The 27,867-nt window shown below is 35.1% G+C and overlaps 1 protein-coding gene across 1 annotated transcript in view; it reads right to left on the bottom strand.

Moving 5' to 3' along the window:
• Positions 1 to 796: 796 nt before the first annotated feature.
• The window catches only part of pigeon (gamma-secretase activating protein pigeon), a 32,482-nt gene continuing 5,411 nt past the window's right edge, over positions 797 to 27,867 (bottom strand). Inside the window, exons 6-14 of the mRNA XM_089648622.1 lie at positions 25,963 to 26,164; positions 25,100 to 25,407; positions 24,080 to 24,256; positions 17,093 to 17,290; positions 11,322 to 11,504; positions 8,530 to 8,726; positions 5,737 to 5,951; positions 3,964 to 4,167; positions 797 to 2,816 (exon numbers count right to left, since the gene is read on the bottom strand). Coding sequence (XP_089504748.1) covers positions 2,671 to 2,816; positions 3,964 to 4,167; positions 5,737 to 5,951; positions 8,530 to 8,726; positions 11,322 to 11,504; positions 17,093 to 17,290; positions 24,080 to 24,256; positions 25,100 to 25,407; positions 25,963 to 26,164 — 1,830 coding nt within the window. The 3' untranslated portion in view covers positions 797 to 2,670. The remainder of the gene's footprint in view (positions 2,817 to 3,963; positions 4,168 to 5,736; positions 5,952 to 8,529; positions 8,727 to 11,321; positions 11,505 to 17,092; positions 17,291 to 24,079; positions 24,257 to 25,099; positions 25,408 to 25,962; positions 26,165 to 27,867) is intronic.

Below are 27,867 nucleotides of genomic sequence, written 5' to 3'. Positions count from 1 at the left end.
GCTGAACTCTGAGTGATTAAATCGATTACCTACCTTCAAGTTTATTTTTAGCTTTAGTGTGGATAATTTTTTTTGTTTTTGGTATGACATTAAGGACGGGTTGTTTCGGAGAATTTGAACAATTCATCAAATTTCAACGTTCATTTTCGGGTTCTGTGAAAGACTTATTCAAGTTCTGTTATTATATCATTGTAGGCTAGTTGCTTGACAAAACTGAAATAAAAACAGAACTTGAAAAAATCTTTCACAGAACTTGAAAATGAACGTTGAAATTTGATGAATTGTTCAAATTCTCCGAAACAACCCGTCCTAAGAGTCGCTTTGAGATTTAAAGGAAAGCACCAGAAAAATGTTGCCAAGGAGTGGAAGGCAGGGGGGTATAACTCTGATAAAAAATTGGAACCAAAATATTGCGACGTCATATGTTTGCCTAACTATATCCACCAATGAAAATCTATGGAATAAACTTTCAAAGTTTTTCATTGGTGTATAGTATAATAAGTAGGCTCTGAATGAGAATTTTACTGTCTTATTGGCATATCTATGGTTGTTTAGGTCCAATTTGTTTCATACAAAAAGCCCGAAGCAGCCCAAAGTTATCAATCTATAGAAGCTGATTTATGGTGGAAGGTTGGCAAACACTGGTGTAGATCAACGTGACTGATGGATTGTACTTATGTTCACTGGCATTCGCTGGAGGCAGAGGAATGTAAGCGAAAAGTATACAACTGAAGAATTTGATACCTGGTCATAAACATTGCAATAATAAATGCATTTTGTAATGAAACGGAAAACGTTTTCACAACATCTATTTATTTTATTAAAAACATTTTAGTAATACAAATGCATGCTTTAATTATATTGTAGTTTCACAGATTATTATGATAAACTAACAAATTGCACTCTCTCCCACTTTAACATTGTTTTGTAAATACATCTAAACATTTCCCCTAAGCCATTAAAAAATCAGTCACAATTCTGTTAAACAGATTTAATTTGGCAGTTAGCTAAGGTAACATAAAACATATACAATAAAGATACATATTAAATAGATTCCCATGGATAAAAACAAAGATATTCATAAATGAAACAATTCCTTTAACCTGCTGAGCTTCCACGACCTATATGTACCCCAGTAGTGTGCCGAGGGTAAAAATCCCACAAACAGAAAGTATCATTTTCAGATGAATGAATATGCCACTCAACAGATGCAAATTTTTCGTAGGCAATGGGTACGTTTGGCGCTTGAGAAGTTTAATAGATAACTGATTAAAAACAATGAATATTGGCAAATGGAATTTCAGGATGATAATGAATCACAACCTGTAGCCATGAAAACTATAAAGGAAAGTGGAACTTATAACTTGAGTGAATCAATGATTTTCAGTAATAAAATGATTTCTCTCGCATTTCAACCAGCATAAATAAAACAATTCCTTTCTCATATTGTTATAAAAACATTATAATATTTTTTTTCACATTCTCCACTCCACACAAGAGGCCCTGAGAAGAATAATTTTCCTCAGGGTGTATTTCATCTTTAGCATTACATAACTCAAAAACAACTAAGGGGGTATTTCACTATGTCGGGTTAAATATCTGACTAGCTAGCCGTTGGCTGGCTTTAAAGATCAGAATAACTTCGTTATTCAACGGCGACCGTTTCACCATTGTTGCCGAGCTTCCGGATAGATAACACTCGAAATAGTCTGGCAACATCGCAAAATGTTTGCAGTTACCCCATCTACTGCAACGCCTGTCATGTTTTGCCGCAATGTCTATGGAATGCTAGCGTCAACGCCAATTGATCTGTGGTCAACGCCGTCATCCAGTTTCCCACCATAGTCCGCACACCGCAAAGGGTGCATTTTTTTGGTTATGTTATGATGATTATCAGGTCATTTTAGATAGATTCGTGTTGAATTAATACATTGTTTCTTATTTTGAACACAATCAAATAATTCAGGATGGATCATACAAGCATTCAAATTCATTCGAGCTCTTAAAACTCGCGGCCTTCGCATCGCCGCCCTTTCACCTGCTTCTGTAAATCAAAAACCTCGGTATCCATAATAATTCGCAACAAAATTCGACTCACTTCTCCGCTGTCAAACTCGGAATGTTTTGACGCCATCTTTGATTCGAGGAATAGCGCCTAACGTGAGGTTCGAGCACTGATTAGTCAAATCGAACTTTAACCCGAGCGTTAGCGTTATTCAGATATAGTGAAAACGAAAAAATGACTAATCCGCGGATTAGTGCTTGGTCAGAACATAATCAGAGATAGTGAAATGCCTCCTAAATGTCCACTTTATACAAATAATGGGCGAACGTTTGGCGTGTTTCCCAACGACGCACCACTGCCAAAGGGATACTCCCTAGAAAAGTTTAACGTTAATAAATTAATTTAGTTTTCTTTTTAAAAATACATTTTATCGACTTCATAAGTTACATTATCTGAAATGGTAATTCACTGACTAGTTTCGAGTTTATCAAAAAAGGAATGCTTGTTTGCTCAACACGGAAAACAAAGTTATCGAAATGTCGAAATATTTTAATAATATCATCGAAATTCTTCAAAAAAACAACTGAATGTAACAAAGCAACGTAGATTTGTGCCTAAAATTTAACAACACATATGACAGAAGAAGAATATAAAAAAGTATCTTTTCAATTGTTCAGTAGTCCATCTGTTTGGATGGTAGCCTCTATTAGCAGATTGAAGTCCAGTTCGTTGAGACTGGCCTTGGCAGTCAGCAAGTCCAGGAAGGTGTCCAATGGAGACAACCGATCAGCTGATGGGAAGGCAGCTAATCCTAGAAAAATTAAGAGAATAATATTACTATGCTTTAATTTATTTTATTGACGCAACGGGGTTGTCTCCTAATTTTTAAATACATCTATTTGAATTTCACTTTTTTCAGTAATGAATGAATGCAAATCTTGGAAGCAGAAATTAACCCACTTCCTGACATCCAATTGAGCTGAAACTCGGCAGAAAGTAGATAGACTCATTGTCGATGACAATGCATTTTATCAACTTTTGGTGGCAATCACGTACACACAAGCGGACTTATACGCATTTCTTGAAAAAGGGAAGATATTACAGCAGTTAATGTATGAAATAAATGTTGTTTCTATACAAACGGGAATTGGAGCAAATTTTTGTGTTAATTTTTAAAACTTTACAGCACAGTTTACGAGCCAGTCCCCGAGGAGGAAGGTTCAATCCTCAGTCAAACTAAAAGAAATTATTTTTTTTCTTTAAAATTGGCTACTAGCTGGCCCACAAGTAAAATTGGTAAAAAGAACTAGGTAAAGCAAGTAAACTTAAACTAAGTTACTCAAATAGGGTCGAACATTCAAAATAGATGTACACATAAAGCGGGGTGTCCTACGACCTTTTCCACAAACAAGAACTAGGTAAAGCCAAAATAAGTTACTCAAATAGGGTGGAAAATTGAAAATAACATATAAAACTGAGTCTCCTGCGACCGTTCCACATACATTACCACAAAAATTGGCTCAAACAAGCAAAATAGGCATAGCCTTCCACATTTTTGTTTGCAGTTTTATAAGGATTTAAAAAAAAAATACTATCAAATGTTTCATATGCAAGTTTCTTATAATGGTGACTTAGTTGATTTCATTAGAAAAATGTTATTTAAATTCCTCTGAACCCCATTTAAGCCCTTCACCACTCCCATGGAGCCTTTTTACACCCCCATTTGCCCTCGGGTCTACCACTTCCTCCCTGAATCTTACCAACGTCCCCAGGGGAGCGGTACAGCCCCAGTTTGGAACCCCTGCTCTAGACGGTTGGGGGCAGTTGAGACTCTTGGTAATATTTGAAAAAAAAAAAACATATCTGCCGTCAGAAAAAGTCGTCTGTCTTTTTTCTGTTTCGCCTTCAGAAGGCCATAATTACAAAAAAAAATTAAATGAAAAGAAATAATTCATTACCCCTTCTTGCGTTAGTCAGCGGCATGGCGTGATGTGTGCGAGGGGGCTCCAGCCCAGCCAGAAGGGTGGCTGCGTGGTGACGGGCGCGCAGGCGCAGAGCGGAGGGGTGGGAGGAAGTGGCCAGGGCTCGCCCGCTGCGCCCGCCCCCGCCCAGGGCAGCTAGACGAAGGGCCCGAAGCACGGCTGGCGTGTCATTGCCCGCTTCTGAAAATATAATTTGGATATTATGATTGCTACAAAAACATGTAAGGCTAGGAGTGACAGAACAAGAATGATGCAGTTTTTGATGTCTCTTCCAAATAGTGTTAAAAATGCTTTATTATTTCGTATAAAAACTGCAATGATTCTTATCAACTAAAAAGTAAGGAAGAGATCAAACTATTCATTTTGAAAAAGTGTCCTTTGATATTAGCTAGTCATAACGATTTAAATTTTTTGTTTTGTTCTCCCGAAAAATCTGAAGGCAGAAATAAATGGCAACAAATACTTTGTTTACCAAAATAAGTTTTGACTCCCTAAACAATTTACCCTTAAAATAGTAAATCCGCATCGCAAATAAAGAATTATTTATAACTGAATTGATGTTTAAACTTTAAAATGTAAACTGAAGCAAAATTGAAAAAACGTTCGCCAAATTTACTACACCCAACGCAACCCAAAGAAACTACAATGCTTGCAATATAATTGAGGTATAGACCAAAACAAAACTCATCAGGCCAAATGTGGATATATGCTCGCGGCTGACCATGTCCCCGCGCCATCTCCTTGACAGATTAGTTTAATTTAATTTAGGTTAGGTAAGGTTAGGTAAGGTTAGGTTAGTTTAGATTAGGTAAGATTTAGATCTATTGATTATCTTCGACAATCAATTAAATAATAAAATGCTATTCATAATGTAGGCAAACTTAACTTTTTTTAGAAGCGGATATTTTATTAGAGTAACAAGAGGGTCATATTTAGATAACATTTCAGTATAAGTTGGGGTTCAAATTTTGATAAACATTTACGAGTTGTGAGAAAACAGTATTATTTTCGGTATTTTATTTGACTAACAAAAACATGTAGGTAACACTTTAGTCTAAAATAGGGTGACAAATTTTGGTGAACATTTAACTATTTTGGGTTGAAAATGTACTTTTTTGGATGTAACTTTTTACTCTATTTGATAAGTTAAACCAAAGCCAAAATAAAGCAATTGTAATTTCAGTAATGTATGTACCTAATTAAAGCAAATTGGAAGGAATTCTCTACAGTGATTGACAAATATCCAAAGATTTTCTTTTGAGGAGGTTTATTCTGATTTTCAGCCAAGAATTTGCATTTGCATTTGTTTGGTATTACATTTTGGAATTTTGATATATATAAATGTTATTATTTTAATAAAAAAGAAAAATAAACATTCCAGGAGTTCTAAATAACCTAACAAAATTTGAAAAACTCCTACCATAATTATAAGCTTAAAACGTGGCTTGTGTAAAGATGAAGGACTTAACTGAACTTAATTGAATCCACGAAGCCTGGGTGGGAACCTGATGCATGTTTCAACTCAGCCACTGATCGGTCCTTTTTCTTTAGAAAGAATCATTTAAAATATAATGCTAACTTTGGTCTCATACCGATCTTCGAACTGCATCAGCACTTTTATAACAATCCAAACAGATTACACAATGAACTATGGATAATTACTACTAGCTTCAGGTACATTTAAATTAGATTATTAAACAATACATGGATTGTTATTCAATAAAGTTGAATGTTAAAAGGCGTACAAACCATTCATGACAATCTTCAAGAAATCAATTTGCACTTCAAAAACATTCCGATGAACGTATTGCAGAAAGTTGGGGAAGGACAAGGAGCGGTAGCCCAGGTAAGTGAAGAATGATGAGAATCCCTGCGGCAGCGGGAACGCCAGAGAATCGGCGGCCAGGTAATAAGTCTCCATGGTCTTCAGTAGCATGAAACGGTGATCTTCATTCATGGTGTCACTGGAAAAGCACAAAATCAAAATGAAAACTATATTAATCAGATACCTGAAGGGCCATGTTGATACCATGAGATATCACAATGCTCACTGACTGTGTTGCTAGGTCCCTAGATAGACTTTTCTTACACCAATTTCCCTAATGCCTTTGATACCGTAAATCACAGTATCTTGCCCATAAAACGCGTGCAAATGGTTTTTCTCTTAGCATGCTAGCATTTTTTAGAAGTTATCTGGATAGCAAAAAATATTTTTTTACATACGGAATTTTCCAATATGCCGAGTTTTTTGTTTTCTCTGGGGTTCCCCAAGGGTCAATGGTAGCGCCACTTCCCTTCTCTATTTTCATTAATGACTTTTTTTTTTCATCAATTTTTTCTGCTTTCTCCTATTCCCTGACGATCTCAAATTATTTAATCTAATTAGAAATATGATGGACTGCCTGCATCTTCAAGCTGACATCGATAACATTTCTTAATGGAGTCTATGAAATCAGCTTCATTTCAATATCTCGAAATGTGTAGCTAAATTCTATCTGGTACACTATGCTCAGTCATAAGACCACAAGCTCGGACCACAAGCGTGTTTCTACAAGGAACATCTTGTAAGAGTGTATGAAAGTAAATTTTGTTTTCATATCGAAGGGGTATGCCAGTCATTAAAAATGTTAGGATTTGTTATCCGAACCAGCAGGGTCTTTCGGAATATCCGTACTACAATAATTTATACTTCAACTTAGTCCAAAATTGGCTGGAGAGTAGTTCGGATATTTGGAATCCTCACAAGGTGGGGTGCTCTGACACATATGGAGTGTTCAGAATTTTTTTTTGAGATTTCTCTACATGAGGGGGCGCAGCTTCTATGTGTGGCTATATCCAACAAACTTTCTTCTGGGCTTGGATTCCACTCCCTGCAGCTCAGAAGAGAGGGGTATGCCGTTACCCACTTTTTAGAGTGCTGCAAAGCTATATAGAAAATTCAGCTATTTTTTTGTAGATTTTTGACGTTGGTTTCCATGTACCTGATGATTATCTAAGTCAGCGTCATCATAGATTATTTTATCTTCCTGCCTGTAGGACCAACCTGACAATGGCTCTCCCAGTGGGGAGGAATATATTCCTCTCAAACAATACAAGTTTTCCTATTGATTCTTGAAAGAGAATTTATCAAGACCCGATTTCCATCACCAGATTTGTCTGCATATCTATACTTTAAATTTGGTAAATTTTACATACATATTAAACATATTTTTTGTAATGTATACCTAAGGTTTTAAAATGAAAATTATTGTTACTATGACATAACATCCAATGACAACCCATGTGAATGTTATCAAAAGAATTGGGTAGCGATTCTCCAATCCGCACCGCTCGCAAATGCCGTCGAAAGTACATACATTGGTTGACTTTCGTATTCCTGAGTATTGTCGAAGGTACATACTTAGAGTGGGTTTAACCAGTCAATACCGTCTGCTGTGCTGTTTTACTGGCGGTGTTGGCTGCAATACATAATATAGAGCAAGCTGAAGCAGCTGCTTTGAGATCAACAAGAACGTTTAGCCAGAGGGTCGATTCTTTCGTTAATTTGACAGACGAAGACTTCGTCAGGAATTTTAGGCTTATCAAAGCCTTAGTAGGTCGGCTTATAGTCACTGTTTTAAAAGTGAGTTCCGGTGTCTTTGAAAACACAGAGTTCTTCATTATACTTCCGAGAAGGCGTCAAAATTATCAATGCATGCATAGTAGTTCACAATATGATAAACATGATCTTCCAGAATAATCTAGATTTAGGACTTATTGCTGGTGGAATGGCTGCTGAGTGTGGGCCCGGGGACTATTAAGTTTTTTTTTCCTTTTGTGGCATTTTGTTTCGACATTTCAAAATATAACCATAAAAATGTTAAAAACATCAGAAACATAGACAATATTCACAGGGCTTGGAGAATAGGGATGGAGAATAGAGACCCTGGACTGCTGGCAAAGAAAATAGTTGAAACATGGGAGATAAATATTTATATTACATATATATCATAATGGGAGTTATGCACACCGCACATATTGACGAATATAATATATACCGGGGTAGTGATTTATAATACAGTGAAACTCTCTTATAAGGTTCAAGGAACCTGAACAAAGAAAACTTCTTATGTGGGACAACTTTATATGTGGGTTGATTAAGTTTCTTTAAAATTTTAGGTTGGAAAGAACTGAAAAAATTTAAAATCTTAAGCATCAAAACTTCTTCTGTGAGAACCTTATATGTGGGTTTCACTGTATTATCTTAACTAAAATGTTAGGAAGATAATAAGAGATTATATAAGGCAAAACATGCAATTATTTTGTAAAAGGAGTAGAAAGATGAACTGACACATGAGGTCAGAATACAGTGAAACTCACATAAGATTTAATGCATAAGAAGTTTTGTTTTTTGGTGCCTCGAAGACAGAATTTTTGAAAAATGGCTATTTGTTTCTCACTTTCTATAAAGTTATCCCACATTAGAAGTTAAAAAAAAACTTATAAGAGAGTTTCACAGTAAATATCAGTAAAGGTGTAATAATATACTGTAGTGATTATTACATGAAGGAGAAGCCTCTGTGGTGATCGTGCGTGGCCGTGGCGCCGAGTGCCTTGCAGAGCAGCAGGCAGAGGGCGCGCGAAGCCTCCAGCTGCGAGGCGGCGTAGCGCGCCCCCACGCCGTGCAGCGCGCCCTCGCCCCCGCCCCCTGCCCCCGCCACACCGTGCCGCAGAAGGTGCATGCTCACCTCGCGCAGGTTCTACACACATGCGGTTAGTGGGTTAGTGTTAAACATTGAAATTAGAGTACTAAGACAAAGCATAGCATATTAAAAGGAAAATGTAGGAAACAAAAATATATGGTAAATTATGTAATGTTTGTTTTCATTATTTTTACTGGAAATGGTGCTTGGGGTCGATAGATACATGGTTAGGTAGTACGAGAAATACATATTTTTTATTATCAACTTTCCTTGTTACAGTTATTAAACTGATTTTGTTAGATTTCTGTAAGCAGGGTGAAACTGGTGCAGTATAAAAAAAAGTGAAATAAAAGTTTTTGTAATCATAATAATTTAATTAACCCCTTCTGTGCGGCTGGCTACATTTGCGGTCCAGTGAAACAATGACTACCTTGAGGTGCAGTGCTATGTCCAGTGTGCAGAGTTAGGTTTTAGAAGTTTTGAAAAATTACAAAGTAAAAAAGTTCATATTGTTGTACACAAGAGTGTCTATTATTTCAAATATGTATACTTGACTTTGATAGTTACTAAATTTCATTCGTTCTACAAGGGTTAAAATGCTTAGATTTTTATGATACAGAAGCAAGAGATCAAAAAATGGATATAAGTAATTTATGATATATGTGTTTGTTTACAATGATAAAGAGGATTTATGGGGTTACATTATTCTTGTTTAGGTAAAAGTATTCACCCTGAAAGATATTATTTTATTTTTTGTATTGGGTTGTTGGGAACAGGGACAATAGTATGGTAAATAATATATGAATATTGAAGAAATACATGCAGTCATTGTGAACCATAGAGTTAAGTTGTATTACTTTTTTATTGGAGCAACGCACTCCCAAAATTTCAGTCTATCTAATAATAATTATTAACCGATAATAGTATCATCGAAAATCATAGCAAATAAAAGTATTAAGTTAAATTCAATCGCTCTAATTTTCGTCCTTTGTGTCATGTGTCATAAGTCACTTGGTAAGAGCGAATTCGATTTCGCTCATTAGAAAATCTATGTGCGCAGAGCGTGGATGTCGGCCATAGTATTAAAATTGTCCGAAACATGAACGGCGCTCGCCGATGCGACTTAAACTATTCGGTGAGATGGGGCCACTTTAGTTTACAGCTCGCATACCGATCATTTCAGCAGGTCGATATAAGCTCTAAAATTTCCAATTGCTGGTATCTTTCACCCCTAAAAGTTTAACTGACCTGACGTAGGGATAGATTGGCAATATTCAATAAAAAAAAGTCACTATCACAATGATTATTCTTTTTTAAATTTTTTTTTATGCAGGTAGGTATTTTAATATTGAAAAATGTGAATAAGAAAGTCCAAATAAACATGACAATTTCATATTTGAAAAAAGAATCTTTACTGAACCATTAAAATGGCCAACATCTTGAATCAGAAACAGAACATACAAACAAATTACAGACGGATGAAATCCAATACGGTTGAGTTAAAACAGGACTTTGCTACGCTCAGTCAACTAGTACTTCTGTAATCTGTCCAAAAAAGAATGTTTCTAAATTTTCTCTCATTTAATAAATCAAAACCAAAATTTCATTAGAAATCATAAGATTTGTGATTAGGTGCTTACACATTTACCTACTTAACCATTTGAACTTATACCCGTACGCGGTACATATTTTCAAATACCTATGCACGCAATTAAATGTCAAATTATAGCATTCTGGCATGATTTATTGGACTATATAGACAGAACAGATTATTCTCCACAATATGATAAATCCAAGTGTGTCAACACTCTTAGATGTTTATAAAAACAAAAACATAAAATTTCATACAAAGACGTACCATATCTTTTGAATGTGGTCCCGCCATTCACTCGGCGTGTGTGTACTTAGGCCACTGCGTTGATAGACACAAGTGGGACACCATGAGCACTTATCATTTTTAGTTATGAAACCTTTTTCTAAAACTGAACACTTAAATTTTATGTCACTTAATATAATAGCAAAATTGGACTAACGCCACCCGTTGACAAAATTGTAAACTATAGCACTCGAAGGCGCAAAGAGGCTCACTTGATTACCGATGTTTTTTAATGAAATACAATTTTATTTTCGAGAAATTCTTGTAGATGTCAGCATCGTGATAGTTCTACGAATGTTCAAGCGTGCGGGAAATTAATTTATGTCAAAATATCGCTGGAATATCGGCATTCAAAGTTTCCGTATCAACTGTTGATACAGCCGTGTGTGAGTATGGACTTTTTGCCGTAACAACAGTTGATACGGCCGCGTGCAAAGAGTTAATTAACCATATATATATTTTAAGTAACATTTTTTAAAATTTCAAATAAGGAACTATACAATCTGTCCAAAGAAATTTCACTATCAATGACAATTCTTTTTTCAAAATTTATTCAGGCTGGTAGGTACCATAATATTGATTATTCTGATTTGACAGCTCATAGTAGGATATAAAAAGGTAGTATCCAACATGGCTACCATCTTAAACCGGAAGGTAACAAATAAATTTATAGACAGAAGAAATGACAAATGGTCGAGTTGAAATAAGACTTTGCTACGCTCAGTCAATTATGCAGTTATTAAAAAGGGGTTACAGATTATGAGGGTTTAACTCACCACAGATATGATGTGCTCCTGTTTGCTGGCCGTGCAGGTGTCCATCTCGATGAAGGGCAGCAGGGGTTGGTCTTGGGACTGGGGAGGGGGAGGGGCCAGCAGCGAGGGGGGAGGGGGGCGGCGCAGGAGGGGTGAAGGGCCCCCCGGAGAAGAGGGGGTGGTGCAGCGGGATAGGGCCTCGGGCTGAAAGAAGCAAATTAATAGATAGAGGTTAATCATGCGTCTCAGGAATTTAATTTCACTGGTGAGAGCTGATGACCATTCAGCGCCATTTTGTTTTTTTGACATTTGAAAAGTCTCCGATAAACGCCGATTCTAGGTGCGTTTCGACACTCTTTCAAATTATAATAAGCTGACAAGATTAACAACATGACAGTTGTCCTTTTCTGCCTCTTCTGCTTTGTTCAAAAGCTGAAACGAACAGGCATTTAACAGGAACCGTTCAAATTTCAAAACACAAAATGGCGCTGAATGGCCATTTGATGACTTTGTCACAGGTGAATTTCTGCAAAACAACTGGGCCTTGAGTTTTCTGATTGGAAGTTTGATACAAAGAAAAAAAATTGACATCATTTTTTTGAAAGAGTATTTATTGTATGTGAGTTTGAGAAGAGTAAAGCAGGTGATGCGAAAATGTGAGTGGAAATGTGTGAGCGTAAGGTTTTAATAAAAGGAGTCATTGCTTTTTGGGGGTTGCGCATGAGAGGTCTATTATATATAGGTCTGCTTATATCATTAAGTCATACGCGTAACATTGTATGTGTAACATATATATAGAAATCAAAGTTATCTCCCACACCCTGACACCTAAGGATATTACAGAAGATTTTAAAAGCAAAAATAATAATATTTGGATAATTGGTATAGCGTCGTTTTTTGTGCAAAATCACCTCAAGGGCGCTGTGTTAGAAATTTAAGAATTTTATGAGAACAAATTAAAAAAAAAAAAAATCCATGATAATACTATTTAATTTGTATATGTTTGGTTGGTTTCATTGAGAAACTAATAACTTTAACCCCTCGAGCGTCCTTATTTTATAAGATAATTTTTATCCTTTTTTCAACCATGCGTAAATACTTCATTTTTTTGGAGTTAGGAAGATTGATAAAATCCTAAAAATAGCCAAAATGAATAATTCATATTTCGCGCTGCTATTGTGACAATCAGTTTAACTTTAAAAATTATTTCTTTGTTTATTATTATATGAACGAGATAAAATTGAAGGTTCAGCTTTCTTACAATTTCCCCAAAAAAAACAAATGTGTTTTGGAAATATCGAGTTCTCGCAATTTTTCTATAATAAAAATGTGGTTAGCATTTTTGACAACATTTTTCACATTTGATACTAAAATTTAATTATTTAGAAATAGTAATGTTTAATTTAAACGCATACACTGTAAAGATAATATTATCTAGTTTCTAAAACAGAATTGGTTTTTATGGAAAATTAAAAAATAAGATGTATATAGCGCATTCAAAATACACAGAAAACATTGCAAACTGTACCAAAGTAATGAAAGTATTGTAGGGTTAAAATAAAAAAAATAAATTGGAGCATGTGACCGTGCAATTTAGAATTAGATGTTTAAGCCCTCTGGGACAGATGAAATTTGGTAAATTCAACTTATTTGTTTTTCGCAAAATGATGATTTTGTAAATAGCACTGTCTTACCAGATAATGTATTTAAAAGGAAGCTACAAGCCACAAATGTGTATATTTTTGGTATACCTTATATTGTAGGTAATAGGCATTAAAATTGCTTGACAAACGGAGTCTAGAAACTTTCGATTTCAAGCAAAAAACTAGTTTTTATTTATTTTGTAAATAATTTTATGAGAAAGCAAAAAAAGATAATCAAGTGAAACTGACAAAGATAATCTTAGCTATAATACTGTATTTTTTTAAGTTGTTTCCTTTACGCGTTCATACATTTCTATTGAAAAAAATTTTTTTTTAGTAGTTCACATTTATATTTTTAATTGAGTAATTTATTTTTTTATTTATCTTCTACTTGAGCAAAATGATAGGAAAACCTTCAATTTATCTAAAGTATATTTTTTGGTATTCATAATGTACATCAATTCGTTACAAAGATTAATCAAAATAGTGATTTAGCATTAAGCTTAGCCTTAAATACTAATACATAGTAGATTCCCGAGAATAGCTGGAGAAATGTTTTTTCTATTTCATATCATAAAAAATTATTTTAGAGAAATATGAAAATATTCTTGAAGTTTTATCATATTTTCCATAAAGTTAAAGTACTTTTCACAATAAAAAAAATAAAGGAAACACACAAACTGCGCGTTGCAGAATGATGCAGTAGATCAGGGGTGTCAAACTGGATATTCTTAAGGGCCGTTTATAACATTTGGCGTGTGTAAGCGGGCCGGACTCAATATTTAAAAAATAAAACCTATACTTAATTGTTAAAATCTTTATTTAGTTAGATACCTATTTATTATAAATTCAGTAAGTTAAAAAGAAGGGTAACAAGGTAAATTATCTTGAGCCGGACACCTGACTTCTCTTGTTTTTGACAAGTTCATTGATGTCGGGTGTCATATTCGTCGTAGTTACTTTTAGAATCGATTGGAGATTTTCATCCGTAAGCCGTGAGCGATGTTTGTTTTTATTTATTTTCACAACGGAAAACATCTGCTCGCATAAATACGTACTACCAAAAATACACAGGATACGTGCCTCATGATTTCTTATACTTGGATAGTTATTCAAACTCTTGAAATATTGTGTATAAAATGTAGTAACATTAACTTCCTTAAATTTATCCTTTACAATGCTGTCGCATTGGAGATCTATCAATTCCATTTGCAAATGAATTGGTGCCAGTGCAGCATCAAAAGTAAATGGATTGTTGAAAAGTGGGAATTCCATTTTATGCATTTTGCGAAAATCTTCAAAACGACTGTTAAATTCTGTGATCAGATTCAGCAAAAGTTGAGAATACTCATCCAATTTTGTCTGGTTCACTGTGCCAAATGATTTCACGTGAGGGAAATGATCGAGTGTTTGGTTTTTTATGTGAATTTCCCACAGTCTTAATTTTGTTTCGAAGGCTTGTAAATGCGAATACATTTGAGTGACGATCAAGTCTTTACCCTGTAACTTTATATTGAGGTCATTCATGTGTTTTGTCATATCTACCAAAAATGCACAATCAAGCCACCAGTCGTTGTCATAATCAATTGGCTTGCCTTTTTCTAACATGAAAGCTTGAATAGGGTCACGTAACTCAAAAAATCTTTTCCAAAACTGCCCCTCGACTGAGCCAACGAACTTCCGTGAAATAAGGTACATCGGAATACTTTTCGTCCAAATCTTGTAAAAATTGCCTGAACTGTCTGTGATTTAGACCTCTGCTCGTTATAAAATTTACTATTTTAATTACCGGTTGCATGACATGGTCCATTTTTAAATATTTGGATGCGAGTGATTCCTGGTGAATGATGCAGTGAATTCCCACAAAATTTTCTGATATTTTCTGTTTTAATTTAGTCACAACACCCGAATGTTTGCCAACCATGGCAGGAGCGCCATCCGTAGTTATGCTGCAAAATTTATTCCAGCCGAGTTCATATTCTACTATTAAATGCTCAATAGCAGAATAAATATCATTTGCTGTAGTGGTGCCTGTCAATGGAACGCACTTCAATAGTTCTTCACATATTTCAAAGTTACTATTAATACCTCATATAAAGACAGAAAGTTGAGCAGTATCAATAATATCAGTGCTCTCGTCAATAGCCAGCGAAAAGTGTGTAAATTCCTTATTTTTTTCCTTCAGCTGGGAATCCAAATTTTGAGATAAATCACTTATTCTTGAAGCAACAGTGTTTCTTGACAGCGGAATATTTTGAATGGTTGATTTTTGTGATGGGAATGAAACATCAGCCACTTTTAACATACATTCTTTAATAAAATCACCATCAGTGAAAGGTTTTGATCTCTTGGCGATTTCTAATGCAATAATGAAACTGGATTTTAAGGCGTCTTCGCTTTCAGTTTTAGCTTTAGTGAATATCGACTGTTAGCCGTGAAGGTTAGATTTTAAAGATAATAGTTTGTCCATTCTTATCTTTTCAGTGTAACCTTCAAATTTTCCTTTATGATTCGAATCATAATGTCTCTTTAAATTAAACTCCTTACAAACAGCAATTGTTTGGTTGCAAATCAAACCAAGTGATTTACCTTTCCATTCCATGAAAAAATATGCGATTTCCCATTTTGTCTGAAAAACTCTGCACTCACTATCAACTTTACGTTTTTGCGACATTATGCCACGTACCAATATTAGAACTTGAATGAACAACAAACTATGAGTACGTAAGTAATATAAACACTCGACGCGACCGCTCGATGCTAAGGCTTAAATCTGACTGCGCCGGCGACCGGCAACTGCGACCCTTGTGGTGCGGGGTCGGGAGGGAGGGGGCGTCGTGAGTACGAGTCGTGCACCAGACCAGCGCCACCAGCCGGCGTAAGAGAAAAGGTTACGCTCACGCTTGGTGCACGGCGCACCGCGTCCGATGCGCGCGTCTCTTGAAATTACACTGTAAATCAATCGCTTGCAATTTTAAACACGCGTAGGCATCGACTGTCCTCTGAATATCTAAAATCTACAATGAAAGAGTGCGGTTCTGTCCTCCGCGACATAATATTGTCACGTGGTAGCGAGCCGTAATGATGGGACCTGAGTGCCGCATACGGCTCGCGGGCCGTATTGATAGGGTCCGAGGGCCGCATCTTTGACACCCCTGCAGTAGATGATAATTTTTTAAATGGCTGCTTTTTATGAAATTAAAAGCAAGTAGTCTTATCTCCTAAGATTTATTTTAGTAAGTTACAAACATTTAATACAATGCAAAATCTCATGAATAAAAAGTATATTTTGATTGTGCCTATCGGCCACGGCAGCGTTCAACTGGTACTAATTTTTCGTGGCCGATAGGCACTTCCACACACAAAGAGTAATGAAAATAAATTATTAGTATATGTAAATGCCTTCAGATTGGAGAAAGCAAATATATTATTATTACAATCAACATATCTACAACAACAGTACTACAACATCTGCTCTGATGATGGACACTCAAAGGCAGTCTGAAATGTTGGCTAAAGGAGAAGGAAACGCAACACAACATAATACCCTATAAATAAAACACAATAATAAGATTATTCATTAAAAAAAAAATGTGCACATTTATTATTTAACCCTTAGAAGTCAAGTAATATTTTGTTATAATCTCAAAGCCAAATATAATATTGAAAATTATATTTGAAATATGTAATCACCTTGAGGTAAATTTGCACAAAAACTGCGCCATACAAATCATCAATAATCAAATATTATTATTTATTTATTGTTTTTGTGTTTAATTCGTAGAACACCATTTTTTTTTTAAATTTAATTAAAATCAAATTTAATAATATAATTAAGTTCTGCAAGTATTTTCGGCCTTGAAAGCCGAAACAGCTGTAACAATAACAAAAACCAAAAAAATACTTGCAGAACTTAATAATTATATTAATAAATTTGATTTTAATTAAATTTAAAAATAAATAAATTTTATTATTTACAATGTCAAAGTTTTAGTTAGGAATTTTCATGGACAGTACTGAAATGCGTTGAAAACTTTTAAAATTTCGCTCTACACACTGCACATGAAGGTAGTCATGATTTCACTGAACTGCAATTGTAGTTGGTCGGATCCTAAGGGTTAATAAAAAATGTAATATTTCACAACTCACTTGATAGCAAGCCAAAGAGACTCTCAGCTTGTCTAGCACTTGATGGGGCTTGAAGCGGTTGGTGACAGGGGACAGATAATCCCACAGACGTGTCCACATGTCGGAGCGAAAGGGCACAATTCGCTGGCGAGGGGATAGGAGCATCATGGTGGTGTTCCACAGCTGCTCCTGACTGACTGATACTGTAACATCTGCTATCTAGAAATGTAACAAAGTGTCAAATAATAATCTCCACAAAACCTGGGGCTAGTTTCGAAATTTCACTTAAAAATGTTTTCCCAGAAACATGATCTCCGGATAGCACAAAAAAACCTTACTTTGCCCCTTGGAGGTGGTGACTTAATTTTCACCCTCTCCGCCCCACACAACTGTGCATAGGTGTTGATTTATTCTAATTGGAACAACAGACGGTGTAAACTCTAAATCAGTTATCCCCTCTTCAATCTTTTCTTCAAAAGCTTTTTAGGTCATTTTGCCCATTAGGGGGTAACTTTACCCAGCTGAATAGATAATCCCAAGAAGCGTGGTCTATACCGATGTCGTCAGTTGCAGTAAGCGGCGCAAGATACGCTTAGTGTGGCTGAAGCTTAAGCAGTTCATATGTTTCCATATTAATATGAAGCAGAAAGATATTAATTATATATATATATCCCCGGATACACAGTTTACAATACAAATAATAACTATTTGCAAAACGATGATGTAGTTGCTTACGTGAAACAAAATGTTCAGGCGACTGTTGAGGAAATTGTTTTCCCTGGAGCAAACTGCTTAAGAATGCAGATATCGAATAATATATTATGTTTAATAGCCATTTACAGATCTCCGTCCCAGACTCATATAGATAGTTTCCTTGAATCACTGAGTATCCTACTTGATTCTACATCTATACAAAATAAGGAACTCATTTTATGTGGTGATATAAATATTAATACATTAGATTTGAACAGTATAAAAACTCAAAAATACCTCTCACTTTTGGCTTTTCACGGCTTAAAGCCAATTATAATTTCACCTACAAGAGTTTCGTCTACTGCTTCAAGTTGCATCGATCACATTATGGTAAAATCTAAATTTGAACCACAGGGAGCTGTTTTCACTACTGACATAACAGATCATGATGCGGTATTGAACTACAGGGAGCTGTCTTCACTACTGACATAACAGGGAGCTGTCTTCACTACTGACATAACAGATCATGATGCGGTATTGAACTACAGGGAGCTGTCTTCACTACTGACATAACAGATCATGATGCGGTATTGAACTACAGGGAGCTGTCTTTACTACTGACATAACAGATCATGATGCGGTATTGAACTACAGGGAGCTGTCTTCACTACTGACATAACAGATCATGATGCGGTATTGAACTACAGGGAGCTGTCTTCACTACTGACATAACAGATCATGATGCGGTATTGAACCACAGGGAGCTGTCTTCACTACTGACATAACAGATCATGATGCGGTATTGCTGAGATTTATGAGCTTTAGACAAAAGAAAATAGCAAAGGAAAATGAAAAAATCAAAACCGTCATAAATAACAATCTTTTGAAGGCTAAATTAAAGGAAGAATCATGGCAGTCAGTCCTGTCATCGCAAGATGTTAATTCAGCTACTGAAAACTTCGTAAAATGTTTAAAAATGCATGTGGAAAGTTGCTCGTCGGTACAAAGTGTAAAACATAACATCAAATACTTAAAACCTTGGATAAATGATGGAATTATCAAATGCCTTAGAACCCGCGACAAACTGCACAACAAATGTCGAGGAGAGTTTAATAATATTCAACTGCTGGCTTATTATAAGAGATACAGAAACTGGTGTACAAAAATTATAAAATATACAAAGCAAGCGTATTACAATAGGAAACTGGATAAAGTCAACGGTAATAACAAGCAACAGTGGAAGATTATAAAGGAAGCCATAAATATTCAAAAGGAGCAAGTGTCCATAAAAAAATTAGTAATCAATAACAAAATTATCTCATTGGAGGAGGATCCACATATAATTACCAATCATGTTAATAACTTCTTCAGTGATATTGGTCCTACATACGCAAAAAACTTGTGCAGTGCTAATAAAACCAACGAAATGTATCTTGTTAACAATTTTATATCTGGTACTCAAGTTACAGGAGATAGTTTTGAATTTAAAACTACTAGCATTTTTGAAGTTACTAAAGTTATAAATGAATTAAAAATGTCTTTTTCCTGTGGTATCGATGGCTTAAGTATAATGGTGTATAAACAGCATGTTTATGAGTTAGCTGGTCCTATAACTCATATTGTTAATCTTAGTTTTAAAAATGGCATATTTCCTTCTCATTGTAAAAATGCCAAGATTATACCTCTTTTCAAAGGTGGAGATCACGAAAATGTTAATAATTACAGACCAATATCTTTGCTCAATACTCTCTCAAAAATAATAGAAAGACTGGCTAAGTCAAGATTAGTATCATTTTTAGAAAAATACAAAATACTCTCCGACAGCCAATTTGGTTTCGGAGAGAACAGAAGTACGAGTGATGCTATATTAAAGGTATTGACCAAAGTTATAAACGCACTGGATTATGGCAACAAAGCTATAGCGGTATTTTTAGACTTATCAAAGGCCTTCGATACGGTTTCCCACGAGTTGCTTCTTAAAAAATTATTATCTTTAGACATTAATAATACAGCTATGGGTTGGTTCAGATCTTACCTTAGTGATAGAACACAGCAAGTAGAAATAAATAAAATGTTAAGCGATAGTAAATCTATCTCATTTGGAGTACCACAAGGTAGTGTACTCTGGCCAATATTATTTCTTATTTATATAAACGATTTATGCAGTCTAAAAATTCCAGGTAACATTGTTAGTTTTGCAGATGACACTGCCTTAATATTTGAGGGTAAAAATTGGAGTGAAACTTTTGAAAAATGTGATACAGGTTTAGGAGTAGTTAATAATTATCTAAGTAATAATATTTTAACTTTAAATACACAAAAAAACCAAATACATCACTTTTAGCATTTCTTATAAAAGTCAGCCATCTACCTCTCATAATTTGATTATTCACAATTGTGTGCAAACGTGTAACTGCAACCCCTTGGAAAGTGTAGACAGCCTCAAATACCTGGGGGTAAAAATTGATAAATTTTTGAGGTGGAATGATCATGTCGAAATGTTGGTAAATAAAGTTAGGAGACTTATCTATATTTTTAAAGATCTCAGACATGTACTAGACAAGGAAAAATTAAAAACAGTGTATTTTGCTATAATTCAGTGCCTACTTTCGTATAAAATAGTGTGCTGGGGTTCCTGCCTGAAGACTGTAATAGAACCACTTAATATTGCCCAAAAACTGATTCTCAAAGTTATGTACAAGAAAAAATTTACATATCCTACACAGTTACTTTATAAGGAATGTAATATCATGAATTTAAAACAACTATTTATCCTACAAACGCTATGCAGATTTTTTTAACAATATTAGTTCTGCGAAAAGAACGCAACAAATTCGTACTATAAGAATTGGCTCTGGTCTGAACTTTATGGCAATTCACCCTAAATCCTCATTTGGGCAAAGACATTATTTGTACCAGGCTCCACTTCTATTTAATAGCCTTCCAGATCACATTAAATCGTCAAATTAAATGAAAGTGTCATTAAAGAAAGACTATTGAAATATCTCGAAAACAACAAAATTCTCACGTCAAAACAATATGGTTTCAGACGACGATCTAACACTAAATGTGCAGCCTTCGATTTTATATCAAATCTGCAGAAACATATAGATGACGATGATTTTACGGCGGCAATATTTATTGATCTAAAGAAGGCGTTTGACACGGTGGATCATAACGTATTGATCGAAAAACTGAAGCATTTGGGTATTGTTGGTACACCTCTGGAGCTTTTCCGATCTTATTTATCAAATCGCTTTTCGGCAGTAGAATTTGGAGGAGAAATGAGTGAATTAGGTAAAATAACATGTGGAGTACCACAGGGATCAATTCTTGGACCGTTGCTATTCCTAATCTACGTGAATGACATAACAAAGTGGGGTATTAAAGGAACTATACAACTTTATGCTGACGATACGGTAATTTTTTACAATAAACTGAACCTAGCGGAGCTTGAAACGGAGATGAATGCTGATATTTCCCATCTCACAAACTGGTTGAGAATAAACAAACTAACTCTTAACGTAAAAAAAACCCATTATATACTTTTCGGTAACAAGAAAAATTTCAGCCTCGATATTAAAATTGGAGACAACTGCCTCGAAAAGAAAATGAACACAAAATATTTGGGTCTGATCGTAGATTCCCAACTCACGTGGGATCTCCATATAAATCATATAAAAGAGAAAATTACCCCTATAACTGGTGTACTATATAGGCTTCAAGGGTTACTACCCATTCCTTTACTAACTTCAGTATACTATGCCATGGTACATTCACACCTTTCCTATCTCTGCTGTATCTGGGGTTTTGCCTCAAAGAAATTGATAGCTGACCTGCAGGTGGCTCAAAACCGAGCTCTCAGAAATGTGTTTGAACTTCCATGGGACACTCATGTTAGGGACATCTATTCAGTTTCTGGTATCCTTCCAATTACAATCCTCCCTAAATATGAAATCACAAGCACCATCCTACAAATTACCCAAAAATCAACTCACACCAACATCAAGCCACTTTACAATCAAGACATCCACAACCACAATACTCGAAATAACAATAAAATCCGCATTCCTCAAACACACACTACAAAATATGGGTTAAAATCACTGAACTATATTGCCTATACACTATATAATTCGCTTCCAGATATGTACAAACACATCCACCACAATAAAAAATTGCAAAGCAATGCTTTAAAAGAATATTTTTTAACTACATTTAAAAATGAAAATATGTAACTGTGTTGTCATTTCTTGTTGTATCTTATCCATGTTTTTTTTTTTCTTTCTGTACTTGTTTTCTATTGTTGTTTGTTCTACTTAACGTGTCATTATTTTAATTTTTAATTTTTATGCTGTATTGAATGTGAATCTTATATTTGATATCAAAATACCGTTGTAAAATTGTTCCTACTACCTCCTACATATGAATTGTAAGTTCCTCCTGTCCTAAAATGAGTTCTGTTACTCATCGGGATTGCTCTAGCAAGAAATAAACACAATAAAAAAATAAAAAAAAAAAAAAAAATTCCTTGTGTACATTTAAAAAGAATGTTAAATTATTTCTGCCATCCGAGGATTTCCAACATATTCTTTCATCTTTGTCTTTTTAAATTGTGGCATAATATTTTGAATTAGTTAATTTTTTCATCCTTTTCTTTTTTAATGTAATTTTTTTTTCTCTCTTTCTTATTTTCTGTTTTTAAAAAAATAATAGTTTGTTACATTTTTATTGCAATTAAATATCATGGTCACCCTACATGTTTACAGCATTATATTGTAATGAATAGGCTGATAGGTACCATGTAGGTATCCAATTCGCAGAAACGTCAATGTAACAATATTGTTATCTTAATATTTGAATTTTTTTTTTAATATTCGTACTATTTTAAATCTCTTATAATCTTTGTACTATTTTTTTAATATTTTGTAAAATTATTAACCTCAACACAGGCTTGTCCTAGTGAGGTTAAAAATGCTAACTTAAAAAAAAGATACAATGTAAAGAAACGATAAATAAATAAATATAATATTGTAAATATAAGAAAGATAATATTGAAATAATATGGTAAATATATATAAATATATGTATATATAAAAACTTACTGCACATGATACACAACACAAAATATGCTAAAGTATGGCTTTAGCCATTGAAAATACGCCGAATATATATTAAGTCGCTTAAAAAGGCCAGCCAGTGTGCATTTTGAGAGACTGCGACTGGCCGCAACGAATGGAAGATGCACACGAGACTTCTAAGCACTATTGTGCGACCGCATATGGTGAGGCCGTGCAAGAGAATTTGTATGTAGCGCGATGTAGACGCGTGAAATGATCTGAGCAAGATACGCTCAGTGTGTTTCGGCCCATGCTGTGGTTTTAACCCCTATGAGACGGATGAAATTTAGTAAATTTCTCAAATCCAAATATAATATTAAAAAATTTAATAGAAATAATAGACACACTTCTACAATGCCAACTTTTTTAGTTTGGAGTTTTCATTGACAGTAATGAAATACATACAAAACAAATACATACAAAGTTAGCTGCAGTGTACCTCAAGGTAGTTATAATTTCACTGGACTGCAAATATAGCCAGCCGCACTATAGGGGTTAAAGCCAATGAATCGATTTCGCCATTCATCCCATATTTTTGGTTCAATAAATTTGGTACATTATGATCGCAAGGTTTTTTGCAAATTTGCCATGACATGCCGCTCGACTGGATATGAGTTTAGAAAGATGAAAATAAACTGTAACTAAAATAAGTATAATACTATTTACATTTTCGTGAGAAAAAATCACCAAAAGAAAGATTTATACCTATAAAAGTATGTTGTGGGTGTCCACGTGCCCGAAGTAAGCAAATTTTTCCTTCTGGGGAAATTGATCAGACATTTAAATTCTTTCTTGAACAGATACATAGTCAATTTCATTGACCTACCTGGGGTCCATGAGTCGTAAGGTGGTATGTAAATTGACAACATCGTTTTTTTTTCAAATCGGTATAGACCACGCATCTTGTGATTATCTATTCAGCTGGGTAAAGTTACCCCCTAATGGGCAAATTTACCTAAAAAGCTTTTGAAGAAAAGATTGAAGAGGGGATAAATGATTTAGAGTTTACACCGTCTGTTGTTCCAATTAGAATAAATCAACACCTTTGCACAGTTGTGTGGGGCGGAGAGGCTGAAAATTAAGTCACCGCCTCCAAGGGGCAAAGTAAGGTTGTATGGACACACTATATATTAATTAAATAATATCTTCATTTATAAATACATATAACCAATCGCTCGAGTGGATATTCTATTACCTGTATGTCTCCTAGTTTCAAATTGGTTGTGAAGGGAAGTAGGCGAGTCAGTGGAAGTGCAGAATTTGGGAGGCAGCTCTTACTAGCTGTGTATGTTCCCCCAATCAAGAATTCCTTGAGCACGGCACACAGTGTACCCATGGCCTCGGTGGGGCTGTTGCACACCTCCTTCACAAGCTGGAAATTTAAAATAAACGTACTATATTTCATAGCGGTGGAAGCAGAATAGGGTGGAACACCACATAGCTTTGCCTTTATCCTCGTTCACACATACTCTCCTATTGTTATGACCTGCCTTATGTATTTGATTGGCTCAATGATTGAGCGAATCAAATATCTAAGGCATCACGGACAAAACACTATCTAAAATCGTGCTATGTCTTTTTGGGACATTCCCAACACCTTACAACTATTACCTCGTCATTCCAATAAATGCAAGTAAATTAAGCAAAGTAAAACTAAAGAAAAGTTGACTACTAAGCTGGCTTCCATTACAAGAGAATGGTAGATGCTCTCAGTATCGCCCTGATATAAGACCACCATTCAGAATCGAAATTTTGTTGTTTGACATCGCTTCATCCGTGTTGGTGATCAGATCTACCTCTTCCCAAACCCCATATCCTTCCCAAACTACTCCCTTCAGCCACAGAGGCAGTGGTGGCTCATGACTTTTCGGTGTACTAGAGTGCTAATATTACAAAAAATGGCATTCTTGATGTTGTATCCGAAAACTATTTTTTTTTTCGAAAATTCGGTTTTTTGTATGAAGATATTCAGGAAATCCATGCGGCGATTGCCGCAATTTCAGTGTGGCACAGCCAAATTGAAATTTCCTAAAAATCTTCTTACAAAAAATCGAATATTTAAAAAAAAAAAAAAATTCGTTTTGGACTAAACAGCATCAATAATGTCGAATTCGTCAAACTTAGCACAGAGGATACCCAATTGGGGATGAAGAAAACTTTGGAATGGTGGAAATTAATAATGTAATAAAAGCCAACTGGAAACATCTAAACTCACCTCTTCAACAACCTCCATGTTCAAATCATGCTGCAGGAAATAATGCATGATCGACAACTTATTTTGAATGGCAGTTTTTGATTTGAATGCCGAAATCAGTTGTGCATTGGTGACATTAATCCTGACGATGTCCAACGTTGCCAGGTCCACCATTATGTTTTTGTTGCCTTGCCCCAAAACTGACACCAAGTGATCTCCTTGCATAACTGCGTTGGCGGGAAGCACAATGTGGCACGAGGGCTCATGACTCAGCCCGATATCCAGCATGTGGGTGTACAGATTTGGCAAATGGACAATAAGGTAATCTTCTGCAAACATTAAATAACAGACAAGTATTTTTGCTATAGTATTTTAGCATTTTGAGAGAGGAGACATTAAAAAAATATATCTTAACTTTTTTGGCATAATAACGGAACACAATGACAATTCAACATACCTTTAAAAATAGATATAAAAGCGATGAAAAAAAACTAACCTACAAAACCTAACTTACGTAACCTATTTAATCTAGTTTTTGTTTCATCACTTTTCATGACTTCATATTACTTTTTAAAGGTGTATTAAATTGACATTTTGACAAGTTATCTGGTCGCCGAAAGTTACAAATTAGACTCTACGGAAAAGCCACATTGAAACCCAGATACATTGACCTTTTAAAACGACACATATTTTTGAACCATAAGGTTAGTTTGTTTTGTTTTCAAGACTTGAAATGCATAATGATTCATCTGCCAAAGTAAATTATTCTCACTGGGAAAAAAAAATTGAAGATTAATTTATTTGCGGTGAAAAGAGAACCAACTACAAGGAAAAGCAATCAGCAAGTAAAATATTTTTCAAAATACCTAGTGCATAATAAATACCTTTGTAAAGACAGAATGCAGGTCGCAAGGATTTTGCTAGAGGCCACAGTAAATTAGGAATGACGCAATGTGTGACGTATCCATGATGTAGAAGGGTTACTGAATATGCAAAATGTACGCCTTGACCGTTTCCATCGCTCATGGTCTTATTCAGAAATTCACTGTTGTCCTTTGTTGCTGGGTCCAGTGACTCATCTATAGACTGGGATTATTGAAAATACAATAAATTATTCAGCATGAATATTGAAACAAAGAAACCAAATATGCAAACAAAATTAGGTGATTACCATTGACGTCAGAAGAAATAGATTTGCCCTAACCACTGGAACCAGAAACCAAACCACCTGATAGACATCCAGGGTGTCTTGAATAAAGGTCGACATCATTTGTGCATTGACCGCCAGCGGGTGAACAAAAAAATAACGAAACCTTCCACAGAAAAGTTCGCTAAGGTAAGGTAACGGTTTGCTGCGCAACCCGTTGTGGGACCTTTCTGCATAAGGTCTGTTTTCGCGTTTGTAACAGAGACGACTAATACTGTCACATCGGTTTGTGTAGCGATATAAAATAGTACTTATATTACTGGTTATTCAAGGATATGCCTTGTGCACTTTAATCAAATACACAGCTAATTGTTTCTTTTGCTTTCGTAATCTTATGCATTCCACCATGGTATTACATGTTGCTTAATTTCCATGTTTATTTATTTATTCAAGGTAAAATTATTAAAACCTAGAAATATAGCCTTTTTTAAATATAGTCTATTAAAAAATAAATAATTTATTCTTGTATAAAATTATGGCTGATATTTAAGAGGTTGCGGACTATGGCATCCCCACTGGGATGTTGGCTATGTTGTGTGACTGGAGGTAATGGCGACCTGGCTAAACAGATCTGGTCACTAAATATGAATAAAGCCATTTCAAGCAACCATGGCGATACTGAGGGTATCTACTACAACAAGGCGCAAATAATAATGTAATTGCTGTGTATCATTGTAGTTAAATTACGTGTGAAATAATTTAGTTTATTTTTATGTGAATACCGCACAAGAGTCCCAACTGCTCCCAACCATCTGGAGCCAGTGAGACTATGGCATCCCCAATTGGGGTATGTTTTGAGGCTGAAGGTAGTGGGGAGGGGAGGGAGATGAAGAATAGGAAGGTGGGGGAGTACCTGGCTATTCAGATTTGGTCACCAAACACGGCTAAAGCCATTTCAAGCAATGTTTCAATTTTGAATGGTGGTCTTACACCAGGTCGAAACTGAGAGTATCTTCCACCCTGGAAAGTGCCGCAAGAATACTATATGTTATTTTAAATGAATAAATTATGAAACAACACAAATTTTGATTTGAGATTTGAGCCCCCGACTGCTAGTCGATAGCCTTACCTCTTGACCATGGAGACTGTAAAAATAATGCACATAATGAATAAAAATTAGAGTTATTATTTCTATGGTACGAGCTTTTGTGTGATAACCCTAATATATTTACCATAGGTGTTCGCATGGGTGCACTTGTTTCTTTATTGCGGTAACAATTATTCGGAAACAAGCTGAACTTTTTTCGCGGGATTTGGAATTTGCAATAACATTTTTTACTGCTGCTAGTAATTTGCGCGCTAATGTAAAAAGGACTAGTAATTCGTAAGCATATTATATTTTTGAAGTCTTAATAATGATGATAGAATGCGATGGTATGCGATAGAATGATAGATAGTGTCTGAAAACCATCGGATTCATTTAGTGACCAGTATTGAAAGGGTGACGCCCACATCCCTCCCGGCGCTCCTCGCAATAATCCTCCGGTTTTTTTTCTTCACCCTTAAGTTCATGTCTACTGATTTGTATGTATATGGTGATTACATATTTATGCATTGTAAAAAAGCCAGTATGCATGGTTCA

This window comes from Hesperophylax consimilis, chromosome 3 (assembly GCF_061612785.1).
Source record: "Hesperophylax consimilis isolate HC1 chromosome 3, BYU_Hcon_1.0, whole genome shotgun sequence".
NCBI lineage: Eukaryota > Metazoa > Arthropoda > Insecta > Trichoptera > Limnephilidae > Hesperophylax > Hesperophylax consimilis.
This window is presented reverse-complemented; position numbering and strand designations above follow the sequence as displayed.